Raw genomic sequence first — 26515 nt, forward strand, 5'->3', positions numbered from 1 at the left:
ATGTCTCCTTTTTTCCCCACCTTGACATTCCCCCGGCCCTTACCCCCCGCCCCCCCCTGCCCCGTGTCTTGTGTCCATTGGTTAATCTTATATGCATTCATATAAGTCCTTCAGTTGGTCTCTTAATCCCCCCCCCCAACCCTCCCCAGGCTTCCCACTGTAGTTTAACATTCTGTTCAATGTTGCTCTGCTTCTGTATCTACCCCTGTTCATCAGTCCATACTGGTCCCCTTTATTTGTCCCAACCTCACTGGAGTAGTCTCAACCTCACCAGGGCCGTCTGAGCCTCACCAGGGCCGTTTCGACCTGACCGGGGCCGTCCCTACCTCACCGGGGCCGTTTCGACCTGACCAGGGTCGTCCCTACCTCACGGGGGCCGTTTCAACCTCACCGGGGTCGTCCCTACCATACCGGGGCCGTTTCAACCTGACCGGGGTTGTCCCTACCACACCTGGGCCGTTTTGACCTGACCGGGGCCGTCCCTACCTCACGGGGGCCGTTTCAACCTCACCGGGGTCGTCCCTACCACACCGGGGCCAGAGAAATACTTTTTTTAAGTACCGTATCCAAATTTGTGAAGATTGGGATTTGAGCTTTAAACTGCATGTAACAACAATTGTGTGGTTTCTGATATAAAGAAACCCCCATGCCTACCTTATTCAAAGAAATTCATCAACTTCATCAATTGTCACAGTAAATAAAGTAGCTTTATTGTGAATCTAGAATTTAAAGAATGTTTTAGTGATTTTTCTGTTTACTATATCTTTTACAGTAAAAATTCCAGTTTCCTAATTTTAATTAATAATTGATAGTAAATGTTCTGTTTCAAATGGGAGAATGCATTGGAAAAGGACTCACCTGCAATGTTTTTTTGTTATTTCAGACCACACTTGGTGCGAGTAAGCCCAACCATGGTGCAGCCAGATTCTTCTCAAAAGTGAGACCTTCCGAAGGACCAATGACTCTGTTCCCCGTGTCCTTTCATTTTCTCCTCCTACTCCATCACTATGTCTCGATCCCGCCACGCCAAGCCTTCCAGATTAGGCAGGAGGGAAGATCTAAACAAAAAGAAAAACAGTCAACTGAAGAAGACCTTCAGGCCAGTCAACAGAAACGTGTCATCAGGCAAGACCATGAGCCCTGCAAAATTAAAGCAATTCATTCAAGAAAGGGAGGTTAAGAAAAAAACAGAACCCAAACCACCACCCATGCCAGTCAGAAGCCTGCTGACAAGAGCCAGCGCAGCACGAATGAAGTTGGAGAGGACTGAGGCTCTTTTTCGGAACCCAGAGTCCTTAACTTGCAATGGGTTTACAATGACTCTCCGAAGAACCTCCCTTAGCAGGCGACTCTCCCAACCCCCACTGGTCATAGCCAAACCCAAGAAAGTCTCACCTCCTAAGAATTTAGAAAAGCCACATAAGTGTGATCATAAGGTAACGCCCTCAGAGAATGATTCTGTGCCAACACAAGACCAAGACCCCCTAATCCCTCCTGATATAGAGAATCTAATGGACATACAAAATGCATCTTTAGTTACAGATGAGAGCCAAGGGACAGCCCAGTCTTGGTGCCAAAGGGTCGACGATTCCAAAATAAATTTTCCCACTCACAGTGGCCCTGCAGCAGGCATCCTTTCTGGGGCACTGGAAGGGACACATGGTGGTGAAGGACTGTTCTCTAAAGAGACCTTGGATGACATCAGTGATTCCCCAAGGATGCTTGCTCAGGACACTCTGTGTGCTCCTTTGCCCCTTCGAGCAGACCTTCATGTTACCTCGGAAGGAAACAGCAGCATTCAGGTAGAAGATTTGGGTTCACAAGTAGAATCTCTTAAGCTATCTGATTCTTACCCGAATCCCATCCAAAGTGAACATGAATGCTGCCCCACCTCCAGCTTTAATAAGGTTATACCTGAATTGGACCTTAGAAACTATTTGTCAATTGATGGGTCAGTATATTCTACCTCATTATTAAAACTCTTCTTGGCAGGTTCAGAACAAGGAGCCCTTGGTGCTGAACCAGATCATCTGGAGGCCCTCAAGGCTACTCCAGATCAGCGGGAAGTGCCTGATAACACCCCTGTCTTAGGACAGGCCTTTAGTGCAGTCCCACATCAATGGGAAATTCCTGGTGCTAATCTGGTTCATGGAGAGGCTCTGGGTGAGACCCCAGACCCACCAGAGATCGCTGGTGCTATTTCAGTCCAAGGAGATGTCTTTGGTGCCATCCTCAATCAGGAAATCCTTGGTCCATACCAGATGGGAGCCAGTACTGCCCCAGACCCATCTGTCTTTCTTCCTGCTCCTCTAAACCCAGTTGCTACCTATAACGCTCTTACAGAATGGCCTGATCCCCAGAACACGGTTTCATACGGGCTTGAGGTCCAAGGTGCTATGCAGATTTTACCTTTGGGCTCTGCTCACACTCCCCAACCATCCTCCAACTCAGAGGTAAATTCCGAACCTCCCGTCATGGCTATAAACAATGTGGACAATGAGAAGCAAGTCCATCTAAGCTTTCCACCAGCTGACACTCAGGGGTTTGCATTAGTCCCTGAGGGAGGACTCCACCATGCTTCACAGAGCCTTGCCCAAGATGCCCAGGCTGGTCCCAGCAAATCAGAAGGAGGGAGCTTCCAGGTGGACACCACAGTGGTATCTACGCCAGTGTCACTTGCCAGTACCTCCTCTTCTCCTTCCCACACAACTGTGCTACCTACTTTGGAAAAGAAGAAACGGAAGCGATGTGGGGTCTGTGGGCCCTGCCAGCAGAAGGCCAACTGTGGTGAATGTACTTACTGCAAAAACAGAAAGAACAGCCACCAGATCTGTAAGAAGAGGAAATGTGAGGAATTGAAAAAAAAGCTACCCGGCCTTGTGCCTAAGGTGAGCAAATAGCCCCATGGGCCTGGGAGACGCCTGGGAGACTTGATAGAGGGATCTGTGTGGGGGTAGCTCAGTATCGGACCTTTTCCTGGGGTGTAAAATGTTGCTTTAAGTTATCGATTAGAAACGACCTACCTGCAGTATGTCTTGTGCATGGACACATGAGCTTATTTTTTAGGATTTGTCTCAGAAAACCAGAACGTACAGTTTTTTCATTGTAGAATTTAATAGAGACACAGGGAAATGGTATGAAATGTGATTTTGCAAACATTTCCACTGTGCCTCATTTGGCTAAGTGTGGGTCTTTTTTGGAAGTTACAGGTTTAAAAATTAAGAGTGGAACAAATTCATTAACTTCTTTGTAGCCTGAGAAACCAGAGGAATTAAACTTCCTTTTTTTTTATGATCCCCCTTTTAAAAAGTATATGATTTTTAGCCCTGGCTGGTTTGGCTCAGTGGATAGAGCATTGGCCCGAGGACTGAAGGGTCCCGGGTCCCATGACCAGGTTGCGGGCTTGATCCCCTGTCGGGACTGTGCAGGAGGCAGCCGATCAATGATTCCCTCTCTCATCATTGATGTTTCTATCTCCTTTCCCTTCAATAAAAATATGTTAAAAATAAAAAATATTTGATTTTACACAGAGAGGAGGGGCAGAGAGAGGGAGAGAGGGAAGGAGAGAGAGAGAGAGAGAGAGAAAAGAGAGAGAGAGAGAGAGAGAGAGAGAGAGAGAAGCATGACTTTGTTGTTCTGCTCATTTATGCATTCATTGCCTCTTGTATGTGCCCTGACCAGGGAATCAAACCCATAACCTTGGCACACAGGATGGCTGAACTACCCAGCCAGGGCTTGAATTACACTTCTTTTGAAACAATAAACTGTTTGCATTCTTGATCTTGAAACTTTGCCTTAGACGTATAACACAATATAGCTTTCCTCTCAATTTTGACAGGTGATTTCTACCTACTCTACGTATCTCACAGGGTTGTGGGATTAGGTCAGTGGTTCTCAACCTTCCTAAAGCCACGACCCTTTATTTTATTTTATATTTTAAAAATATATTTTATTGATTTTTTACAGAGAGGAAGGGAGAGGGATAGAGAGTTAGAAACATTGATGAGAGAGAAACATCGATCAGCTGCCTCCTGCACACCCCTACTGGGGATGTGCCCGAAACCAAGATACATGCCCTTGACCGTAATCGAACCTGGGACCCTTCAGTCCGCAGACCAATGCTCTATCCACTCAGCCAAACCGGTTAGGGTGCCACGACCCTTTAATACAGTTCCTCATGTTGTGGTGACGCCCCAACCATAAAATTAATTTCATTGCTACTTCCTAACTGTAATGTTGCTACTGTTATGAATCGTAATGTAAATATCTGATATGCAGGATGTATTTTATTTTTACATATTGAACATAATTAAAGCATAGTGATTAATCACAAAAACATTATGTAATTATATATGTGTTTTCCGATGGTCTTAGGCGACCCCTGTGAAAGGGTCGTGACTCACAGGTTGAGAACCGCTGGATTAGATGGTAATTGGAAGTTGAGCCTGGCACAGTTGGTGTGCTTGCAGTCCCAGCGTCTCTGGAAACTGAGGCAGGAGGCTCTCTGGAGCCTGGATGCTGGGCTGTAGTGCCTGCACTAAGTGTGGCAGCAATATGGTGACTTCTAGGAGTGGGGGACCACCAGGTTACCTAAGGGGAGAGGTGAACCAGCCCAGGGCAGAAACAAGCATGTTAAAACTGGTGCTATAGGATGTGGAGAGAGCAGAGCGCCTGAAGAATGGCTGCTTCGTGATTAACACATCCAACAGCAACGTGGGCTTACTCCTCACGGGTGGCAGCATACCATGACCTTCCTGTGACATTTCGCCCAACAATAACAAAAAAACACAACTGGTGCTGATCGCCTGTGAGTAGCCATGCTAGTCTGGGCAACATAGAGAGACCCCATCTCTTTTGCCCCTCCCTGATTTTGGGAATCCTGTATCTCCTAATATTCCCCGTGATATATAGATATTGGTCCTCATGGCTACATTTCATGAACCTAAGGTAGTAAAAGTATTGGTTGATTTAGACTTTACTTAGAGGATTATGTGGAGCTTGGTTAATACTCAGACTTGCTTTTCAGACCTTGAAAACTCCCATCAATTACGGTGTTTTATGGTTTTTAGCTCCCTCCTTTGAAGTTAATATTTATTTTGTGTCTATTACGCATACAGGTATGGTAGACGGGATGAAAAGTATTGAGAACTTAGGGACTGGCTGACTAAAAGATTGCATTTAAAAAGAAAGGATGAATGCCATGTTTTCCAGGCGGTCCTCCATGAATATTTGTGTGTAAGGAAATGAGAGTGGTAAGTGCAGGTTAGCACTGAGTTGGATGTTCCTTCCTCTGACAAACAGCAATACAGTGTGGACTAACTCACCCTTTAAGGGCAGATTCCTGGGGTGGAGATAGGGTGGGCGTCCTTTTCAGAAAACTGGGGAGTCTGACCAGGATTTGTAGAAAAGCTAGGCTGCATTTAGTGCAGGTATGTATATGTGATCAAATCCTATGAATGAAATTTCGGTGTCATAGGATGTGTATACTTTATTGATAGCTACTGTCAAACTGCCTTCCAAAACGGCCATATCAGGACACCCTCCCATCAATGCAGTGGGTTATAAGAGCTGAAAGTCCTTCTTTTGGAGGGGTTATTAAAGGCTGGTGGCAAGCTTTATTTCATACTAGAGGCCCTGTGCATGGGTAAGGTCCCTAGGATCAAGTCCATTCTGTGGGGCAACCTGTGGGGCAGTTCGGGGTCCCCCGCTGGCACCCACCTTGGCCGGCCTGGCGCCGCCCACTTGCTGGCCCTGCTCCCCTATCGCCCCACCACCTTCGTCACTGGCCGCCTCCCTCTGCTCATGGTCACCTCCCTTTGCGGGGCGACTGGTGTGGCGATTGGGGGGGCCCCCCGCTGGCACCCACCTTGGCTGGCTTGGGGCCTGCAGGCTGGGGGCAGCTTCTGCATTGAGCGTCTGCGCCCTGGTGGTCAGTGCACATCATAGCTACCGGTTCACTGGTCATTTGGTTGATTTGTATATTAGGCTTTTATTATATAGGATTTTTACTAATTCTCTCCCTTTAGTGCAGTGATGGCGAACCTAGGACATGCGTGTCAGAGATGACACGCGAACTCTTTTTTTTGGGTTGATTTTTCTTTGTTAAATGGCATTTAAATATATAAAATGAATATCAAAAATATAAGTCTTTGTTTTACTATGGTTGCAAATATCAAAAAATTTCTGCATGTGACACGGCACCAGAGTTAAGTTAGGATTTTTCAAAATGCTGACGCGCTGAGCTCAAAAGGTTCGCCATCACTGCTTTAGTGGAACAGAGTCTCAGTATGTTGTTACACTGTAGGCAGATTCTTTCCTTTTAAAAAATTTAATTTATTGGGGTGACATTAGTTAATAAAATTATAAATTTCAGGGGTACAACTCTAGAAGACCTCTGTGGGCAGATTCTTTTTAATTATTTATTGTTTCAAGTATTAAACATGTCTCCTTTTCCCCCCATTGACCTCTCCCTGGCCCCCCGTTGGCAGATTGTTTTTGCAGTAACCTAGCTTTCCTACATGTGCATTGGTTTTCTAGGGCTGCCATAACAAAGTACCTCGAACTAGTGGCGTAGAATAACAGAAATGTGTTGTCTCACAGTTCTGCAGACCCGAAGTCTGAATCAAGGTGACAGCAGAGCCGTCCTCTCTCTGAAGGTGCCGGGGAAGGATCTGTTCCAGGCCTTTCTCTCCTTGCTTCTCGTAGTTCTTTGGCTTGGAGCAGCATAACTCCAGTCTTCACATGCAGTCTCCCTGGTGCATACTTATGTCCACATGTGTCCTCTTTAGAAGGACACCAGTCATGATGGATTAGGGCCCCACGATACGTCAGGATGACCTTAACCAGTTACTAGCCGACATTACAACTCGTCCACCTTCTCTGTTTCATTCTTTTAAAAAATATATATATTTGAAGTTTATTTTATGTACAAAGAGATAGCATCCTGTCGTAAGGTAGCTGTCTTGAATGACCCATTCATGGAAGTTCGCTTGGTCCAACTTAATGAAGCCCACGTCCTTCGGGTCCTGACGGAAACACTGGTGGCACATGTTGAGCCCGTATTTCCAGACCAGACCGTGCTGGTTGAACAGACGCTGCAAAAACGAGAACCCTGGCCGCATTTTCTCGAATGGCTCCAGTAGAGTTTCTGGTGACCCATCTTGCTCTCTCTGTAGCAACGAGGAACATAGTCTATTTCATTCTTGACTTAAATTATTTATCCAAAAACACTGACTTATTTGACTGAGCCATTTGGACATTTGACCAAACGTATTTAAGGTGGACATTTACGGTGTTTCTAAAGTATTTTATTTCAAATCTTACTGCAATGAGTAATCTTCCTTTACTCAAGAATCTTCACAATATGAGAATCGTTCACAATGTTCCCAGGAACTTAAGGTTTTACAAACGTACATCTAAAACACTTAGCAGTTTCTCCAGCAGAGAGACCTCCCTTGAAAGCTCCTCTGTTGCCAGGAGGCATCATTGCCAAAAATGTTCTATGTCTAATACATATAAACAAATTTGCTCTCTTTCCTAAACTCGCTACTCATCTTACATTACACGGTGCAATGGCTCACCTGTATGGTCACCCAAAATGGAAAGTTCAGTCATCTTTGAGTCCCTCCACTCATTCTTCTTGATTTTCTCGTCCTACAAGATCTGAGCACTTCTACCTCTCCATTTTCTTAGCCACGACTACAGTTGAGGCCTTTATCTCTTACTGGAAGAAGTTTAGTGTTGTCTTTATTATCAGCAAGTATTTATTGCACTTCTGCTTTGGAGTTGTTTACTAAGTTGGGGGAGGCAGCGGGGGAAGGAAGATGTAGTTGTGAGTGAAACAGCTAGGGAAGTCAGGATGTTGAACAGCAAGCTCTCGTTGGTGCAGTTTAAGTTTTTTATGAAATCCCGATTCTCCTACTTAAATACATGTAATACTCTTCTGTATGTGTGGGATATCTCACAAATCAAAAGAAAATAGAGCAAAACTTTCAGTGTCTTCAATTATAGGTGAAGCTATTTGCAAATCATCAGGTTTACAAATTTAGATGTCAGTGTGTGGCTTACATATATAAACTTGCTCTGGCAAGCAAGTGGACACTATTGTAAAGTTCTGTCGGTGTGAGAAAGCACAATATTTGTTAATGGATGAATGACTTTGGCTGTTGGTCATAATCTCCTAAGTGCCACACACTACATCTGATTATATGGATACTGATTGATTTCAGAGATGAAGGTAAAGGGAGAGAGAGAAACATCAATGGGAGGGAGAATCATTGATCGACGGCCTCCTGCATGACCGCCACTGGGGATTGAATCCACAACCCAGGCATGTGCCCTGATCAGTAATAGAACCGTGACTTCCTGGTTCATTGGTGAACACTCAACCATGGAGCCACATGGCTGGCCCACATATTTCATTCAAACAAACAAGAAAAACAACTTTCAGCCCTGCCAGTAGGGGGGTGCAGGAGGTAGCCGATCCATGCTTCTCGGTCATCATGGATGTTTCTGTCTCTCTCCCTCTTCCTTCCTATCTCTGAAATCAAGAAAAACCTTTAAAAAAAAAATCTTTCAGTCCTAGCCTTTTTCATTCAGAGGGCAGAGCTTTAGCTTGCCGACTGAAGGGTCCTGGGTTCGATTCTGCCCAAGGTCAAATGCCCAGGTTGTGGGCTCAATCCCCAGTGTGGGAGTGCAGGAGGCAGCCGATCAATGATTCTCTCTCATCATTGATGTTTCTCTCTCCCCCTCTCTCTTTCTCTCTGAAATCACTAAAAATACATTTAAAAAAACCTTTCATACTGACATAATTCAGAGTTATAGAAAAGTTACCAGAGAAATACAGAGAATTTGGTATGTCTTTCAGCCCAATGATAACATGTTACCATATTACTTTGTCTCTCTCTCTCTCTCTTTTTTTTTTTTACTTTATCTCTTTTTATCTCCCCTGTCTCACTGTCTAAACTCTCTATTTTTTTCCCCCAGAACAAATTGAGATGATAGGATATACCTTTATCTCTAAACATTAAAGAGTATATTTCCTAAAAAAAAAAAAAGCAGGCTATCGCACCCCAACTCCAATAGGGGGCGGGGCCGGCCAGCCAACCTCCTGCAGTCCCCACCCCGTTGCTGGCCCTGCCCCCGATGGGCCCCCACCACACGGATCGGCCCACAGCTCCTCTCCCCAGCCATCCCCACCCACTATGTGCCCCACCACCCTGATAGTCCTGCAGCCCCTCTCTCTGACCAGCCCCACTCCTGATCACCACCCCACCCCAATAGGGGGCGGGGCCCGCCAGCCAACCTGCAGCTCCTCGCCCTGGCCGGCCCTGCCCCTGATTGGCACCCCACCCAACCACCCATGGCCCAGCCCTTATGCTGCTAGCCCTCAGTTGGCACCCCCCACCCCATTTGGGGAGGGCCTGGCTGGCCCATAGCCCACAGCCCCTCCCCATGGCCAGCCCGCTCCCAATCTGTTCCCATTCCCAATCGGGCCCCAGGCCAATCTCCTGGGGCCCCTCCCCGCAGCCGGCCCTGATTGGGACCCCATCCTTCCCATTGGGGTTGGCCTACTGGCCAACCGCCCGCCATCTCCTCCCTACAGGCCCAGCCCTGATCTGCCCCGATTGGGGCCAGGCCAGTTGGACCCCACCCATGCACGAATTCATGCTGCGGGCCTCTAGTTCTCTTATATTATCAAAATTATTATTATCTAACCCATAGACTTCATTCATATTTCGCCTCTACGAAAATGTCTTCTTGACCCCTTTAATCTGGAACAGTTCCTGAAATTTTAAAAACTATATTGAGATATAATTGACATAATTGACATAAAAAACTGCTCATATTTAAAGTATCTAATTTGACAAATATGACATTTGCATGCACTGTGTAACCCTTACCACAATCACAACAATCGGAACCTATCACTTGCAAAAGTTTGTTTCTACCCGCTCCCTGCACCCTGTCTCTTCCGTCAAACAATGTCTTTCTGTCACTATAAATTAGTTCACGTAACCTAGAGTTTGATATAAATGGCATCATACAATGGACTCTTTTTGTCTTTATTTTTGGCCTAAAACAGTTGCTCAATTTTTGTCTTTTATGACGATGCTACTTTTGCTAAGTGCAGATCACGTATTTTGCCCCCTCAAACTTTCACTCCTTAGTTTTAGCATTCCCTGGTGACTTTTGCCTAAACGTTGCCAAACAGTAATTCTCTATTTCCATCATTTCTTCTAGATGTAACTTTAAGGAAGAGCTTTTCCTTCTTGCTTACTATTTATTTCAGCATGAATGTGTATTTTTTTATTATATTCAGTAAATTATAATCCTTTATTATTTATTTTGATGCTGAAATTGTCCCAAATTTGGCCAGGGAGCTCCTCAGCCATATTTTTGTTATTTATTTATTTATTGTCTTTTAAATTGATTTTTAGAGAGAGACAGAGATTGGAGATCCAACCCATAATATAGGTATGCTCTGATCGGGAAACGAACCTGTGACCCTTTGGTGCACGGGAAGACTCTGCAACCAACTGAACCACCCGGCTGGGAGTCCTCAACCATTTGAGTAAATTTTTATTTTCTGGCACAATTGTTCTAGGCATTCTGCTTTCTGTCCAGCCCAGACTTGAAGGCAGCTGTTTTTAGTGGAGCATAGTACTTAGAAAGATCTTGATGATAGATGCAATCATGGTTATTGGAATGTCAGTGCTGGGTTCAAAAGTTAATTAAATTAGTTCTCTCTCTCATTCTCTGTCTCGCACTCTGACAACATCCTCGCCCTTCATTGTGGTTATATTCTTCATATCAAATACAGTTCTAATTAATGTATTTCTGTTTACTTCCTACTTCAGGGTTCTATACTTGATGATATGCATAGTCTCTCACTTTTTCTTGCCCTCCTGCCCCAAAAGATCACCTGGATCACTGGCAAAAGCTGATTCTGAAGAGTGTATTAAGCCATTCTTTTACTGAACTCTGGCAGTAGATAGACCTACCCATCCAACAGTACATGAAGGGGCAGAGGAGCACGCAGGCTCTCCAAGGGAAGTTCATTCCGAGAGAGCAAGGAATAGTTGTTTAATAATCCTTTAGTTTTGGGGTGGCTTTTTTTTTTTTTTTTTTTTTTTTTGCTTAATATGCTTATTAGATTATCCATAATGTTGCCTATAGTTATAGACATTCATTGTCATTTCTAGTATAGTATTCCATTATATGTATACTAGAGGCCTGGTACATGAAAGTCGTGCACTCGTGGGGGTTGTCCCTCAGCCCAGTCTGCATCCTCTCGCAGTCCTGGAGTCCTCAGTAAATGCTGCAGAAGCAGGAGAGGCTCCTGCCACTGCCCCTGCACTTTGCGCTCCCCAGCCGTGAGCCTGGCTCAGGGCTTCTGGCTGAGCATTGCTCCCCATGTGGGAGCGCACTGACCACCAGGGGGCAGCTCCTGCATTGAGTGTCTGCCCCCTGGCAGTCAGTGCACATCATAGCAACCGGTTGTTCTGCCGTTCAGCCGATTTGCATATTAGCCTTTTATGATATAGGATATCACAGTACATGCTGTTAATGAATAGTAATGCTACTATGAACATTATCATAAATTTCTTTGGTGAATATGTTTGCATTCTATTGAGTATATTTCTATGGGTGGAATTTCTTGGTTATAGAATATGCATAGTTTAGCTTTTGTAGTTACTAGCAAACAGCTGTAGTTCTGATTATGACTCTGATCAGAGGTGTTTGAGAGTTCACTTGCTCCACATGCTTGGCAACACTTGCTGTTTTGTTGTCTTGTTTTATTTTAATAATTTTGTTGGGTGTGTAGTTGCATCACTACATTGCATTTCCTTGATGTCTAATGGAATTGAGCTATTTGTCATATGGTTGTTAGTTATTTAGATATCTTTGAAGTGCCTGTTAAGTTTTCTGTCTATTTTTAAATTGGGTTCTTCTGCCTTTTTATTTTTATATCTTTAAAAAATATTTATTTATTTATTCATTTATTTTCTTTTTCAAACCCTTGGGGTTGACTTTCAATAGATCACAGCGAAGGATGCCTTTTAATTTTGATTTATGAGTTCATTAAGATTTGTGGATAAAAATCCTTTGTTGAGTAATTATGGCGATCTTTACCTTTTTCAGAGGTACAATATATCTGGACTTAACTTTTATACATGGTGTGAAATAGGAGATAAGATTCATTCTTTTTCATATATCCATCTGCTTGAGCAGCACCATTACTGAAAGACCATCCTTTCCCTGATACTGCAATGTCAACTTTATCATAAGTCAGGAGATTGATAAGTTCTAGATCTGTTCCTAGACTCTGTTTTATTGGCCTTTTTGTCTATCCTTGTGTCCAAATTGTCTTTATTTAACAGGCTTTATAACTGGTCTTATTAACTAGTAATGTAAGTCCTTCAGTTTTGTTTTTTAGTAATGATTTGGGTTATTTTGTTTGGTTATTTTTTTTTCTTCCTTTTTTTTTTTTTTATTTTATTTCAGAGAGGAAGGGAGAGGGAGAGAGAAGTAGAAACATCAATGATGACAGAATCATTGATCAGCCGCCTTCCTCATGCTCCCACTTGAATGGAACCAGCAACCTGGGCACATGCCCTTGACTGGAGTGGAATCCTGGACCTTTCAGTCTGCAGGCTGACACTGAACCATACCGGCTAGGGCTGTTTTTTGTTCTTTTTCATTTTCTTTTTTTTAAGTAAATATTTTTAAAAAACATTTAATCACATTTATTTATTTTTGTTTGTTTTTGTTAATCCTCACCCAAGGATATTTTTCCATTGATTTTTAGAGTGAGGAAGAGAGAGGGAAAGACAGGGAGAAACATCGATGTGAGAGAAACACATCAATTGGTTGCCTTCTGCAGGACCCCTGACCAGGGCCCAGGCCAGAGAGGAGCCTGTAACCAAGGTACATGCCCTTGACTAGAATTGAACCTGGGACCCGTTGGTCCGCAGGCTGATATTCTATCCTCTGAGCCAAACTGGCTAGGGCTGTTCTTTTTCACTTTCATTAAAATGTTTTAGTTTGGCCCAGCCAGTCCTGCGCACTGACCTAAGAACCAGGAGGTCATGGTTCCGATTCCCTGTTAGGGAACATGCCGGGGTTGTGGGTTTGATCCCCAGCGTGGAGTGTGCAGGAGGCAGCCGATCAATGATTCTCTCTCATCATTGATGTTCCTATCTCTGTCTTCCTTCCTCTCTGAAATCAATAAAAAAATATTTTTATTTTAAAAAAAGTTTTAGGCCCTCGCTGGTTTGGCTCCATAGATGGGAGCATCAGCCTGCGGACCGAAGGGTCCCATGTTCGATTCCAGTCAAGGGCACATGCCCGGGTTGTGGGCTTGATCCCCAGGAGGGGGCATGCAGGAGGCAGCCGATCAATGATTGTCTTTCATAATTGATGTTTCCATCTCTCTCTCCCTCTCCCTTCCTCTCAGAAATCATTAAAAATATATTTAAACAAAAGTTTTAGTTTGTAAATGTCTATCAAAATATCTTGCTTAGATTTTTGATTATGTTGAATGTATACATTAATTTGGAGAGATTGATGTTTTTATAATATTGCATCTTCTGTGGTATATATACTTTACAGTTTTTAATTAACTAGTTAATTAACAAATAAATTATAAATTGAAGTATAATCGATACACAAATCATGGCATATTTTTATTTATGTGTCTTTAAATTTTTTCAATATTTTTTTTATATACTTTTATTGATTTCATAGAGAAAAGGAGGGGGAGAGCGAGATAGAAACATCAGTGATGACAGACAATCATTGATAGGCTGCCTCCTGCACGCCCCACACTGGGGATCCAGCCCACAGCCTGGGGCCTGCTTGACCAGGAATTGAACTCCTGGTTCATAGGTCAACACTCAACCACTGAGCTATGCAGGTGGGGGCAATAAATTTGGTAGTTTTTTGTTAGTGCTTCCATGAAACAGAACTGTTAGAATTTTTTTTTTCCCTATAAAATATACGTAACCCCTAAAGGCATATGCCATTTAGCAAAATGTTAACTACTAATGTCAGGGAGAAGTAAAAATAGTATTTTGCTTATTTTTTGGGGTCATGATTTGCATTTCTGTCTCTCATAATAATTGAATTTCCTTTCATTGTACAACAAGGTAGTTAGTCTTCCAAAAGATAGCAAAAAGATATCTAGCGATATCTTTTGGCCAAGAGATAAAATGTTATTTCTCTGCCAAGTGTATTTCAGAAATGAAGATAATTAAAACCACTAACTTTATAACTCAGTCATCTAGGAATTTGCTCTTGGCTATGGGTTCCTCGTGTGTATTTGTAACTTAGTATTTTGAGACATGTGCAATCCCTTATTTTTATTTTATTTATTTTTAAAATATTTTTATTGATTTCAGAGAGGAAGGGAGAGGGAGAAAGAGATAGAAACATCCATGATGAGAGAGAATCATTGATTGGCTGCCTCCTGCACGCCCCACACTGGGGATCAAGCCAGCAACCCAGGCATGTGCCCTTGACTGGAATCAAACCTGGGACCCTTCAGTCCGCAGGCCGACACTGTATCCACTGAGCCAAACCGGCTAGGGCTCCCCTATTTTTAAGTAGTGATAGAAGTAAAGCGGTGTGTGTGTGTTGGGGGGGGGGGGGTGGTGGAGGTTTTTTAAAGATCTACAGAGTAGAGGCTTTGGCCAGCATACACTTTCACAAATAATTTTCAGTATGTAATAATGGAAGAAAACAAAACATAGTTTTTGTACTTTTGCTTTTGAGGGTGAGATATTGCATTCTGTATCTTTAGGTGGATGTTTTGGTATAATATAACACATTTAATGAACATTAATTAGATAACTAAACGAGCAGTTTTTTGGCAAAATGAAACAGTCTCTCATGTTTATTCTAGTTGATTTTCCCCTAAAATATTAAAGGGTTATACTATATGTATGGTTAAACAGCACTGTATTAAATAATACTGTAAAGTATGGTGTTTATTACCATGCTATCTTCTTAGCTAATGCAAATGACACCTGGGAAAATAGTAATACCTACTTGTGTCTATGCTTGAAAAGCTGTAAGTATGATACAAACTGAACCACTCACTGTCCCCCATCTTATGGGTAATGTGATAACAGTCTAGGTCCAGAGATGTTATTTCAGAATTGGTTGACATATGTGTCTTATTTTGTCCATTTTAGTGAGAGGAGGGGTGGGGCCAGCCTCTTTGGCCCCTGCTTTTCTTAGTGTTCTCAAGCAGCCGGATCTCCTTTTGGCAGATGTTGTCTGTGGCATATGGAACACATTTTTGCTACCAACTCCTTCAATTGAGGGCAGATGTTCCATGTCCTTAAATATGCCTTTATGGAATCTCTTTGGATCACTGCTGAGACTCCAGTAGCAAACCTAACCACAGAACTGACCATAAAGGAAAAAAGAAAAAAGCCTTTGGGGTCTAGGATCCTTGCCTGTGTAAATCCCAAGAATGTTAACACCGTGCTGATCTTGACTGATTCTTACCGTGGGTGTTAACTTCTGGAATCTTGTTATGAGGGTTCAAATCTTACCTTGCCATTTTGAGTGTATCAGCTTATCTAGGAAATAAATGTGTGAAACTGATGAACTAACACCTTTATCTAGTGTCAGCATAATACAAGTTATATTAGTATGTAATAATGAGCACCATAGTGTGGTTCATGTTTATTTTGCTATGGAGTTTAATTCCACATCTCTTTTAGTTGATCAATCTCTTAGTTGTTTATTCCCAAGTAGTACTTCAAGAGTTGATGGCTTCAAAGCTTCAAAAGTCTTTCTCCTCATGAAGTAGCCAGGCATTGTGTCTCTGTGATGGATATGCGGCACAATTGTTACCGGGAAGGAGAGAAAGCCAGGTCTTGTCTTTTTGTGTTATTATCATTCTAAAATAAGATACAACTAGCAAATAAGTCAAGCTAATCTAAGCAATGCAGATTCCTACCTTGATAAGGAGACAACAGTGGTTAAGTCATGAATATCCAGAAAGTCGTGGCTAGTTATCATCTGCTCTTCAGGTCTGTTATGAAAGCAACAAAATCTTTTCTGATTTAATTATGTCCTATTGATAGTGCCTCCTGCAATCAAACCTTGACCTGGTTCATAGGTAGAGGCTCAAATACTAAGCCACGCCTGCCAGGCTGAATTTTTATATAATAAGCTGCCCGGCCTGTGTGACTCAGTGGTTGAGCATTGATCTATGAATCATGAGGTCACCCATTTGATTCCTGATCAGGGCACATGGCCTGGGTTGTGGGCTCAATCCCCAGTAGGGGGCATGCAGGAGACAGCCAATCAATGAATCCCTCCCATCATTGATATTTCTACCTTTCTCTCCCTCTCCCTTCCTTTCTGAAATCAATTAAAAACATTTTTTTAAAGTAGTAAAACACACTAAATCAAAGTAATGTAATTTGCATTTAGAAAGCTTAGAAACAGGAAAAAAGCTATAATCCTATCAAGAGGCAACCACCATGAATATATTGTTATTTTTGTTTCCAGTATTTTTTTCTGCATGAAATAATGCAGTTGAAGTCCAATGGTTAAATTTTTTCTTCTCCTTTTGTCATTTAGTATATTATCAGCATTTAAAAAAATATATCTTTATTGATTTCAGAGAGAAAGGGAGAGGGAGAGATAGAAACATCAATAATGAGAGAGAATCATTGATTGGTTGCCTCCTGCACGTCCCCTAATGGGGATTAAGCCTGCAACCCAGGCACATGCCCTGGACCGGAATCGAACCCAGGACCCTTCAGTCCGCAGGCTGACACTACCACTGAGCCAAAACAGTTAAGGCAACATTTTTATTTGTTATTCGAAATTTGTAAAGATTTAAAAATATGTGCATAAATGAACATAATCTATTTTTTTTTTATGTCAGTCTCTTAAAAGTTTTTATATGGTAGTGGATTTTATATATATATATATATATATATATATATATATAAATCTGGGTTCCCATGTCAGATTATTTTCTCAACACTGGAATCAGTCTTTTATTTCAAACTAAACATATTAGCATAACCAAAGTACTTGGTTAGCATTTCCCTAAGGATTTCTAAATCTTTATCACTTTTGGAAACCTAATGTTTGTGGTACAGGTATTTTTTTTATTTTATTTTTTAGAAAGCCAGGTTCATTTCCTGCTCCCAAAATCAGAAACTAGAGTTTAATTACATTCTTTTTGGTACACACATCTTAATACTTTCTCAAAGATGGGGATTGAGCTGGCATATCAGTATATCTTCTTACTAATGACTGGATACTGGCCACCTCAGATTAAGTACTTGGTGTATTTTTAGCTACTATGGAAAAAAACAATTTAAAATTTTCTATTATTATATTAGTGCTTTAGTCTTGCTAAACTTTCCACATATTTTTGGTTACTAGACAAGAATTCCGAAGACAAATTTGATCCTATTTTCAATGATCCCAACATTTGTCTTTATTTTCTTTTTTTTCCTTCACAGGGATGTTCAGATTGAACAGATTGTTATTTTTTTAAAAATATGTTTTTATTGTGTGTGTGTGTGTGTTTTGTTTTGTTTTGTTTTAAGAGAGAGGGAGAGGAAGGAAGTGGGAGAGAGAGAAAAAGAAATAACAAAACCCCACATCAGTGTGAGAGCGGAACATCAATCAGTTGTCCCTTGCATGCACCCTGACCAGGAATCAGACCCGAAACCTGGGCATGTGCCCTGACCAGGAATTGAATTGGCTGCATTTTGGTGCGTGGGACAATGCTCAGCCAACTGAGCCACACTGGCCAGGGTCCAACACTCATCTTTCCTATGATGCTTCAGAAATCATAAAAATAGAATTGCTACATCAGAGTTTTTTCATCTGGATGGGCTGAAGTGCTCCCTTGATCCCATCTCCACATAATTTATATGCAACACATTGTTTTTATATGCCTTGTTTTTGAAAGATGGTTCATAGCTTATCATCTCCTGGAAATTACATGCAACACATTTTTATATGCATTTTTCTGGAGAGATGGTTTTATTAGCTTTTATTAGAATTTACAGAAATGTAAGTCACGGCTTCTACTCCCCAATACAAAACCTAGTAAAAGAACCACACCACATTTTTTTAGACTTCGAAGGAATGAAATTGACAACTGTTCCTATAGTTAAGTAAAAAACTATTACTTAGAATTTGGATATTTCCTTATGTGCTTATCAGTGTGGGACTGGATCTATTTGCCACAGAGTGATAGACTGCCGTGTGCGGAAGAGATGTTCACACAGGGTCAGGCAGCGTGCCTGCCACAGAGTAAGTTCTTAAACAGTAGTTATTGTTGTAGCGGTGAAGGGATTTGCATATCACTGTTACCCTTTTCCCTCCTGCCACTTGATTCATGTTATTTAGAGGAAAGAAATGGAAGTCCCCAGAAGTGGCCATCAAAATGCAAAAGCATTTCTTCCTGCTGGAGAAGATGTGCTATTAATGAATTGGTTTCAGTGTTCCCATGTGCTAGAGAATTACAGTTGTGGTTTGCAGCCAGACGCCGATGCCACAGCTATTTTCTTGTCCTTGCATAATGAGAGGGTTTTGGTGTTTCTGCTGTATTCTACACATTTACACTATGCAGCTCATTTTCATATCGTATTTCACATGCAACACCATTTTGTGGTGAGTTTTCTGTTAAAGAGCAAAAGTAGGAAGAATCAAGGCAGGAGGAAGGGGGAGGACGAGACGGGGAAGCCCAGAGTTCATCCCAGCCGTGGAATTTTGGATGAAGTTGATAGCTGAGATCTAGAGAGAAAAGCATGTGTTATTTTCTTCTGTAGTTGCAGGAGTAAGAACTTCTTTGAAAGTTAATGCAGAATTTCAGGGAGATTTGTCTACTAGGCAACACAGAAATTAAATTACCTTCTTTATTCACCTGATTCCATTTTTCCAGGGACCCTCGCAGTGCACTATTAGATGTTAAACAAAAAATAAAAACAGGAACACAAAACCATAATGTTTAACTTTTCTCTTTTTATGTTTGTTTTTTGGTAATCTCCAACCAAGGATACTTTAAGAGAGAATAGAAGGGAGGGAGAAAAAGCAGGCAGGGAGCGGGGAGAAGAGGGAGTGGGTGGAGAAGAGAGGGGAGGGGAGAAGGAGAGAAACATCAATGTGAGAGAGACACATCGATTGGTTGTCTCCAGCACATGACCCACCATGGCTGGGGATCAAACCTGCAACCCAGGTACGTGCCCTTGACCTGTCCTTGACCAGGAATCAATCCCAAGACTCTTTGGTGTACAGCTTACACTGGCCAGGCCTCCTTCTCTGTCTTTTTAAAATATTTTTTTAATATATGTTTTTATTGCCCTAACTGGTTTGGCTCAGTGGATAGAGCGTCAGCCTGCGGACTAAAGGGTCCCAGGTTCGATTCCCATCAAGGGCACGTACCCAGGAGGCAGCTAATCGATTATTCCCTCTCATCATTGATGTTTCTAACTCTCCCTCTCTTTTCCCCTCTGAAATCAATAAAAATATTAAAAAATGAAAAGTAAATGTTTCTCTTCCTCTCTCCTTTCTTTAATATATATATATATGTGTGTGTGTGTGTGTGTATATATATATATATATATATATATATATATATATATGCTTTTATTGATTTCAGAGAGGAAGGGAGAGGGAGAGAGAGATAGAAACATCAATCATGAGAGAGAATCACTGATAGGCTGCCTCCTACACGCCTCCCCACTGGGGATCGAGCCCACAATCTGGGCATGTGCCCTGACCAGGAATCAAACCAGTGACCTCCTGGTTCATAGGTCTAGGCTCAACTACTGAGTGACACCAGCTGGACTAAAAAAAAAGAATATTGATTATAAAATACACAGGGCAGACTAGCAATAGTAAGAAGCAAACTTTAATACATCATTCACAAAAGGGGAAAAATTCCCAAGTAGCAGTAGCCTCTGTGATTTTATCATTTTTGACAAAAACCCATAGATGCTGTTTTCTCTTTCTAAATTAATGGATCTAGATTGGCGGGAGTAGGCCTGTCAATTTCAAGTTAGTACTAAGAATTGTTTGAAATTGGAGAGGTGGTATATCAGTCCCATTAGTCTCAGGCATTATCTATGGCTCACCTCACTGTCAATGATTCTCACTTGGCAACAATTGAAGATCATCATTCAATTGTTCCTTAATTCTTGTTACTGAAGAGCAGTTACTTTCGCCAGCAGGATGCCAGACTGCTAGGGCGAGTTGGGTGCATACTAGGTAGACCTGGCCCTTCAGAGGGAAAAAGAACTGCTGAAGATAAGCCTCAGGGAAGGAAATTGGGGAGTGGGAGGGAAGACTGTGAAGGGGATCAACAGCCCTTACCCAGACTAGTATTACTTGATCCAATCTGTGAGAGATTTCTCTAGTGTTAGTCATCCAGGTTCCTATGTCTCATAAGAAACAAACCAAATTAACTTTAAGATCTCCATTAGAATTGTGAAAAGTGTAAGCCATCTTTTCCTTATTCTTATTGACCAGAAATTTACAATATGGGACTTGGAATATTTTTTGATTTTATCACTGTAAAACCTATAACTTCCCCCACTCCCAAAACACACACACACACACACACACACACACTCCACCAGAAGAGAAATATATAAGGATTTAATGGGAGAGTGGCTAATATTGGAAGGATTTTGTGCTGCAGAGGTGTCAATTTTGAGGAAGAGTGAATTAACTTGCGATGACTTTAGAACTCTCCTCCTAGGCAGTGTTTGTATGTCTAGTTTCTTGTGGGTACAGAATTGCTTATGCTTAGGAAGAGAAATATAATTTTGAAATTATTCATAAATTTACCTCAGAGGGAACAAAACATTTTTTTTATAAAAGCACACCTATTGTTACGTTGATTTAAAATTCCAATCTTGTAAAAATATGAGTTATTTCTCTATCCTAAAAATGAAGCATGTGGTTTGAAGACATGGGGGGAGGGTGTTGGTCTTTTTTTTTAAATTCAATTATAGTTTACACTCAATATTGTATTAGTTTCAGGTGTATGGTACAATGGTTAATCATATACTTAACAAAGTTCCCTCTGAAGACAGTTCTGTTAAGTTTATTTTGGGATATTTACAAATACCCATTGCTGGATATTGAAAATGAAGAGCAGTTGTATAGAGAGCAGCCTAGATGGTTAGAACTAGGCTCAAGTCAAGTTCTAATTTGTTGTGTAGCCTGAGATAAGTAATTACCTCTTTGGGCCTTCATTTACCTATAAAATAAAGTAGTAGTTAGGCTGCCTTTTCTGATTTTTAAAAATTTTAATTCTATTATAAATAATTGATTTTTAAGAGAAAAGAGATCTCATTTTGTAATATTTTGAAGGATCTAATACACCTGTGTTATTATAAAATCGAATATCAACTTGTGCAATTTAATAATCATAACCCATTGTGGGGGAAACAAATAGATCTAAGTGAAAGAATAAGTTCTGAATAAGTAACACAAAGTTTCTTAGTTTCTAATTTGTTGTACTTGCAACAGGATCTAGTTGTATGAACTTTGCCCTAAATAATAATAAGAGAATGGCTCTCTTAACGTCCAATCTCTCTGTTAGAATTCTCTCCCTCAAAGTTCCCTGTTATGTAAGCCCTTAGCTGAGCCTGTCAACTCTTTAACTATAGGGTTTAGAACAGATGGTTACCACCAAGTGAGGTTACCCATCTATTCTATATTCAAACACGTGCAGATCTTCATGGTGTAGTATCTGTTGGTTACTTGGAGTTAGTGTGAGCTCTGGTCACTTTCATTAACCCTCGAATTTAGCTGGGATGAATTTTGTCATTATTTAGTAATTCACTTTATGGAACACTGCACACAGACCTTCGATGTTTGCTTAGGCCACTAAGGACAATGTTGTATGGCTTCAATCTCATGACTGTCCATGGGGCTTTAAAAAATGAACTTCTCAACAGTGTGGATATTCAGTACACCTAACACTAGGAGCCTGGTTTGGTTTCATTTTATTTTATTTTATTGAGGCAAGCAAACATATGGATGACATAGGTAAGAGATTGATTTTAAATATGTAACTATATCTTAATATATCATAGCCACTGTACTAAGTATTGAGTAATCAACCTGGTAAAATGTTGATGCTTTAAAAAATTATATTTAAATATTGCAGAACTAAAAAAAAAAAAAAAAAAAGTAAAGGAAAAAGAAATGAGAAATGCAGGGCTGCTCTAGCCAGTTTGACTCAGTTTGACTGAAGAGTCCCGGGTTTGATTCTGGTCAAGGGCCCTTACCTCAATTGTGGGCTCGGTCCCTGGCCCTGGGTCGGGGGGCGTGGGAAAGGCAACCAATGTTAAATATTTTGACATTTATTGACAGAAATCAGATCTCTCTCACATCCATGTTTCTCTCTTTCCCTCCCTTCCACTCTAAATAAAATGATCAATGGAAAATAATTCTCAGGTGAGGATTACAAAAAAGAAAAATGCAGGGCTTGTCCTTGTATGCATTATTGGTGGGAATGTAATGGTATAGTTGCTATAGGAAATGGTTTGTGTTCTAGCCGGTTTGGCTCCGTGGATAGAGCCTCGGCCTGCAGACTGTAGGGTTGCGGGCTCGATCCCCAGTAGGGGTTGTGCATAAGGCAGCTGATCAACGATTCTCTCATTGATGATGTTTCTATCTCTCGCTCCCTCTCCCTTCCTCTCTGAACTCAATTAAAAAATATTTTTAAAAAAGAAAAAGAAAATGGTTTGTCAGTTCTGGGAAAAGTTAAACAGAATTATGATCCAGCAATTCCATTTCAGGTATCTGCTCAAAAGCAGGGAAATTAGGCCTCAAATAGATACTTGTACACCCATTTCATAGTGGTATTTACAATAGCCAAAAGGTAGAGACAACCCAAATGTACATCAACAGAAGAAGTGATAAATAAAATTTATATACACAATGAAATATTATTCAGCCTTAAAAAGGAATGAAATTCTGATATATCTTACAACCTGGATCAACCTTAAAAATACCATGCTGCCCTGGCTGCGTGGCTCAGTTGGTTAGAGTGTCTTCCCGTGCACCAAGTTTGTGGGTTCGACTCCCCTGGGCTGCCAGTTAGAACAAGAGGCAACCTTTCGATGTTTCTATCTCTCTGTCTCTCCAAAGTCAATAAAAACATATCCTCCGGTGAGTATTAAAAAAAAAAAGCAAAACCCAAAACATTAAATAGCCAAACCAGCTAGGGCTTCACCTGTTTTTTTAAGAAAGCATCTTTTGAAAAAAATATATGTTTTTATTGATTTCAGAGAGGAAGGGAGAGGGAGAGAAATTTTTTATCTCATCAATGGTGAGAGAGAATCATTGATTGCCTGCCTCCTGCACACCCTCTCATTGGGAACCTAGTCCGCAACCCAGGCATGTGCCCTTGACCGGAATCGAACTCATGACACTTCAATACGCACCAGGCAGACGCTCTATCCACTGAGCTAAGCTGGCTAAGGGTTAAGAAAACATCTTGCACCAATTCTTAAATCTTGTGTTTGATCCTGTTTTTCCACCTATTTCATCGTTGCTTCATTCCCCACAGAGTTCCTTCGTGTGGTTGTGGTGGCTTTGGTGGGTGTGATTAGGTCAGGATCCACTGGTTTTGCTCCCAGCAGGCTTGCTTCTTACACTGGTTAAATATTTTGAGGGTGGTGGGTGAAGGAGAGGTAGTTTAAAATGGAAAGACAATGCATGTTGGAGTTCCCATTCCAACATAGAAAGCGTGGCTTTTGTGGCAAACCGAAAGGCTGGGAATCAAGGGTGATGAAATACGGGCCTTCTTGCCCTCCCCATTTCTGGTTGTGGGAATCTGTTCTGAATCCAACTGCAAGTGGAAAACCCATCTCTGGCTGAGCAGCCAGGGAGGCCCTCCCGCCAATCCCCCAAATGTGCTGCTGAGAGTTGGGCCCCGTGAGGATGGACCGAGGCTGGGTGGCTGCACCCGAGGCTGGGTGGCTGCACCCGAGGCTGGGTGGCTGCACCCAAGGCTGGGTGGCTGCACCCGAGGCTGGGTGGCTGCACCCGAGGCTGGGTGGCTGCACCTGAGGCTGGGTGGCTGCGATGGGGCTCTAACCCGCCTCTGCACTGAATGTTGGCCGTGACCTTGAGACTTGCCCGCTCGCAGCAGCTGTACTGGTTCTTGCTCGATTGCCACTATTGCATGGCCAGAGCTGAACTCCTCTGGCTCTGCCATTGACAGGATCTGGCAAGTTCCAACTATGGTTCCAGCTCTCCCGGTACCTACCACCCAATGGGCATGGGGGCAGCTCAGGTGTGTATGTTGGTGGCTCTCCTTGTACCACCTCTGGCTCAGGTCTCAATCCCTGGGGAGTGGGGAGCTCCCTGTCCATCAGCCTGGCCTGCGGAAAGGCTGGGAGTGGGGGGAAGGGAGGGGGGATGCTTAGTGACAGTTGAGGGAGAGATTTCTTTGGGGAAATGAAGGTCACCAGAAATGTCCAGAGCAAGAGAGAAATCTTTTCTCTCCAGCCACAGAGTGGCAAGTGTATTTTGAAAACTGCCTCCCCCCGCCCCGCCCCCCCCCCGCCCCCCCCCCCCCCGTCCTCATCCTGTCCTTTTAAGTGGCTTTATTATAATTTTTTTAATCCGTCTTTGTCATTGGACATTTATTGACAGAAATCAAATTGCTGTGTTTCTGGGCAAAGCGCCTGCTGCAGAGAGGTGTGGTTCCGGAGGAATGAGACACGCAGCCCAACAGCTGAGCCTACACTGTCCTCACATAACCTCCTGCCTTAAATATCGCCAATATTTAGCCTTGCCTTATAAAGTAAAAATGCACAATACCTTCCAGAGTTTCAGCAAGCCCAGCTGCCCCCCGCCCTCAGCTCAGCTATATCTTCTGTATGTTGGAGGCAGGGCCGCGCCGCTTCCCCCTCCGCCCCCTCCCCACCGCAGACCTGCCCTCAGAGCCACCCAGGGGTTACTCATCAGGGAGACTCGGCCAGCCATCGATCCGATGGCGGAGACCTGGGGGATTGGTGTGCATTGTTTTTGCCGAAGCCTCCCGTGAATTCCCTGCGACCAGATCCTCCGCAGCGAACTCCATGTCGCAGCTTGTGGCTGCCTGTGTCCTGTGGTGAGAGCAGACCCGCACAGGAGATCCTTTGTCTGGGAAGGCTAGGCAGAGAGGATCACTTTGGAGTTGCTAAGCTCTGCATTGCCATTGGCTGCACTCTTTGTGGGGCTGTTTTTGCAAAAGGCATGCCCAGCACGTCTACAGTGCTGGCAGGCCAGGGCTGCCTTGAAACACCATGATAATAATACCAAAAAGCAGTTTGCAGAACTGTTCCACTGTAGAGGCTTCCTCTGCAGAAGCAAGCAAGATGGCTACCTCGTGGGCTTCGCTGTGAAGAATGCAGAGGCTAATTAAGACAGACTTTAAGGGGAAGAAAGGGTATTTCCCTACTTCATCTTTCTGCAAGGCTTTTTTTTTTTTTTCAGTGACTTTTAAAGTATACATTTTACATAAGCTCTTGAGATTCTGCTTAGCAAACATGTTGATGCTTTGAAAGGGTATAAGTAGTTTTATAGAGAAATAGCCAAAATAATTTTGGGGGGTGGGAGTTAATTTTTTCCTTAAATGGAGGCTCATTTTGCAATTTATTTTTTTATTTTTATTTTTTTTTTAGGTTATAAAGGAAAACAAGAGGCCCAAGAGGGAAAAGAAGCCCAAAGTTTTAAAGGTAATCAGCTATTGATTAAATCATATCAGTTTTTTTTTTCCATTTCATATAGTATTTTTCTGTCACTTAGGGGTAAATTTGCAGTACAGGGGATGTGAATTTCCCCAGACTTTCAGTAAATGAATTTTCACTCCAGTAAAGTGTTTTCTCTTTTTTTTTTTTGATGTGCTGCATAATGTGCATATTAGCATCCTTTATTTTCAACTCCACACAGATCTGCAGAAGGAAAAGTTTATATGCAAAGTGTTGTGAATAAAATTTTTCTCTTTGTAGCTGCCTTGGTAGCATCTGCATTTGTGGTGTTTCACCAGAGTGTCAACTTAAGCTCTTAAGAAGAAAGACACTCTTTGAAGTTGACAGCTATGATCCATTATGATTTTATTAGACTTTCCATTAGATACTATTTTAAAGTGTGTGATTTTTCTTTCCAAAGGAAAAGATCCTTAGAGATTTTAGTGCAGCTGAAAATGTGTAAGCCATTTGAGATCTTACAGCCAAATTATACTTGCTTAATCCTAAATTATCATTATGTCATCTTTAATTTTGACATTCATGGGGCTGTAGGGATATGCATGTTTTCTTTATTTTCAGTAGTTTACCTAATGAGTATTTGGTAGTAAATTAATTCGGTATAAGCTAGCAATTCCTGTTATGAGCTTTGTACAGCATTTAACAGGGTTAATTTAAAAGCATAGGGCATTGCTAAAAGTTGGAGGCTAGCTTCACTCTAGCAAAGAAGTGGTAAAGGTTCCACTTCAAGCGGTATATTGCTATTATAA

At 42.1% G+C, this 26515-nt stretch overlaps 1 protein-coding gene, 1 non-coding gene and 1 pseudogene across 6 annotated transcripts in view; 2 read left to right on the forward strand and 1 right to left on the reverse strand.

Moving 5' to 3' along the window:
• The first annotated feature begins 1007 nt into the window (after positions 1–1007).
• TET1 (tet methylcytosine dioxygenase 1) overlaps positions 1008–26515 on the forward strand; it is a 101667-nt gene continuing 76159 nt past the window's right edge. For 4 of the 5 annotated variants that reach the window (XM_070431911.1, XM_070431914.1, XM_070431915.1 and 1 more), the window contains exons 1-2: positions 1008–2888; positions 25683–25736. In XM_070431911.1, the coding sequence (XP_070288012.1) occupies positions 1008–2888; positions 25683–25736 (1935 nt within the window). Of the gene's footprint in view, positions 2889–3203; positions 3210–25682; positions 25737–26515 lie in introns of all 5 variants that reach the window. The other variant, XM_070431912.1, reaches the window with a different exon arrangement.
• LOC139022242 (small nucleolar RNA SNORA11) lies at positions 4649–4776 on the forward strand. The gene has a single exon (XR_011473627.1). It is a non-coding gene; the product is annotated as a small nucleolar RNA SNORA11 (small nucleolar RNA).
• On the reverse strand, positions 6885–7159 carry LOC139022143 (small ribosomal subunit protein uS14-like; annotated as a pseudogene).

Source organism: Myotis yumanensis, unplaced genomic scaffold (assembly GCF_028538775.1).
Source record: "Myotis yumanensis isolate MYYU_CA2020_CCGP unplaced genomic scaffold, mMyoYum1.0.hap1 SCAF_13, whole genome shotgun sequence".
Classification (NCBI taxonomy): domain Eukaryota; kingdom Metazoa; phylum Chordata; class Mammalia; order Chiroptera; family Vespertilionidae; genus Myotis; species Myotis yumanensis.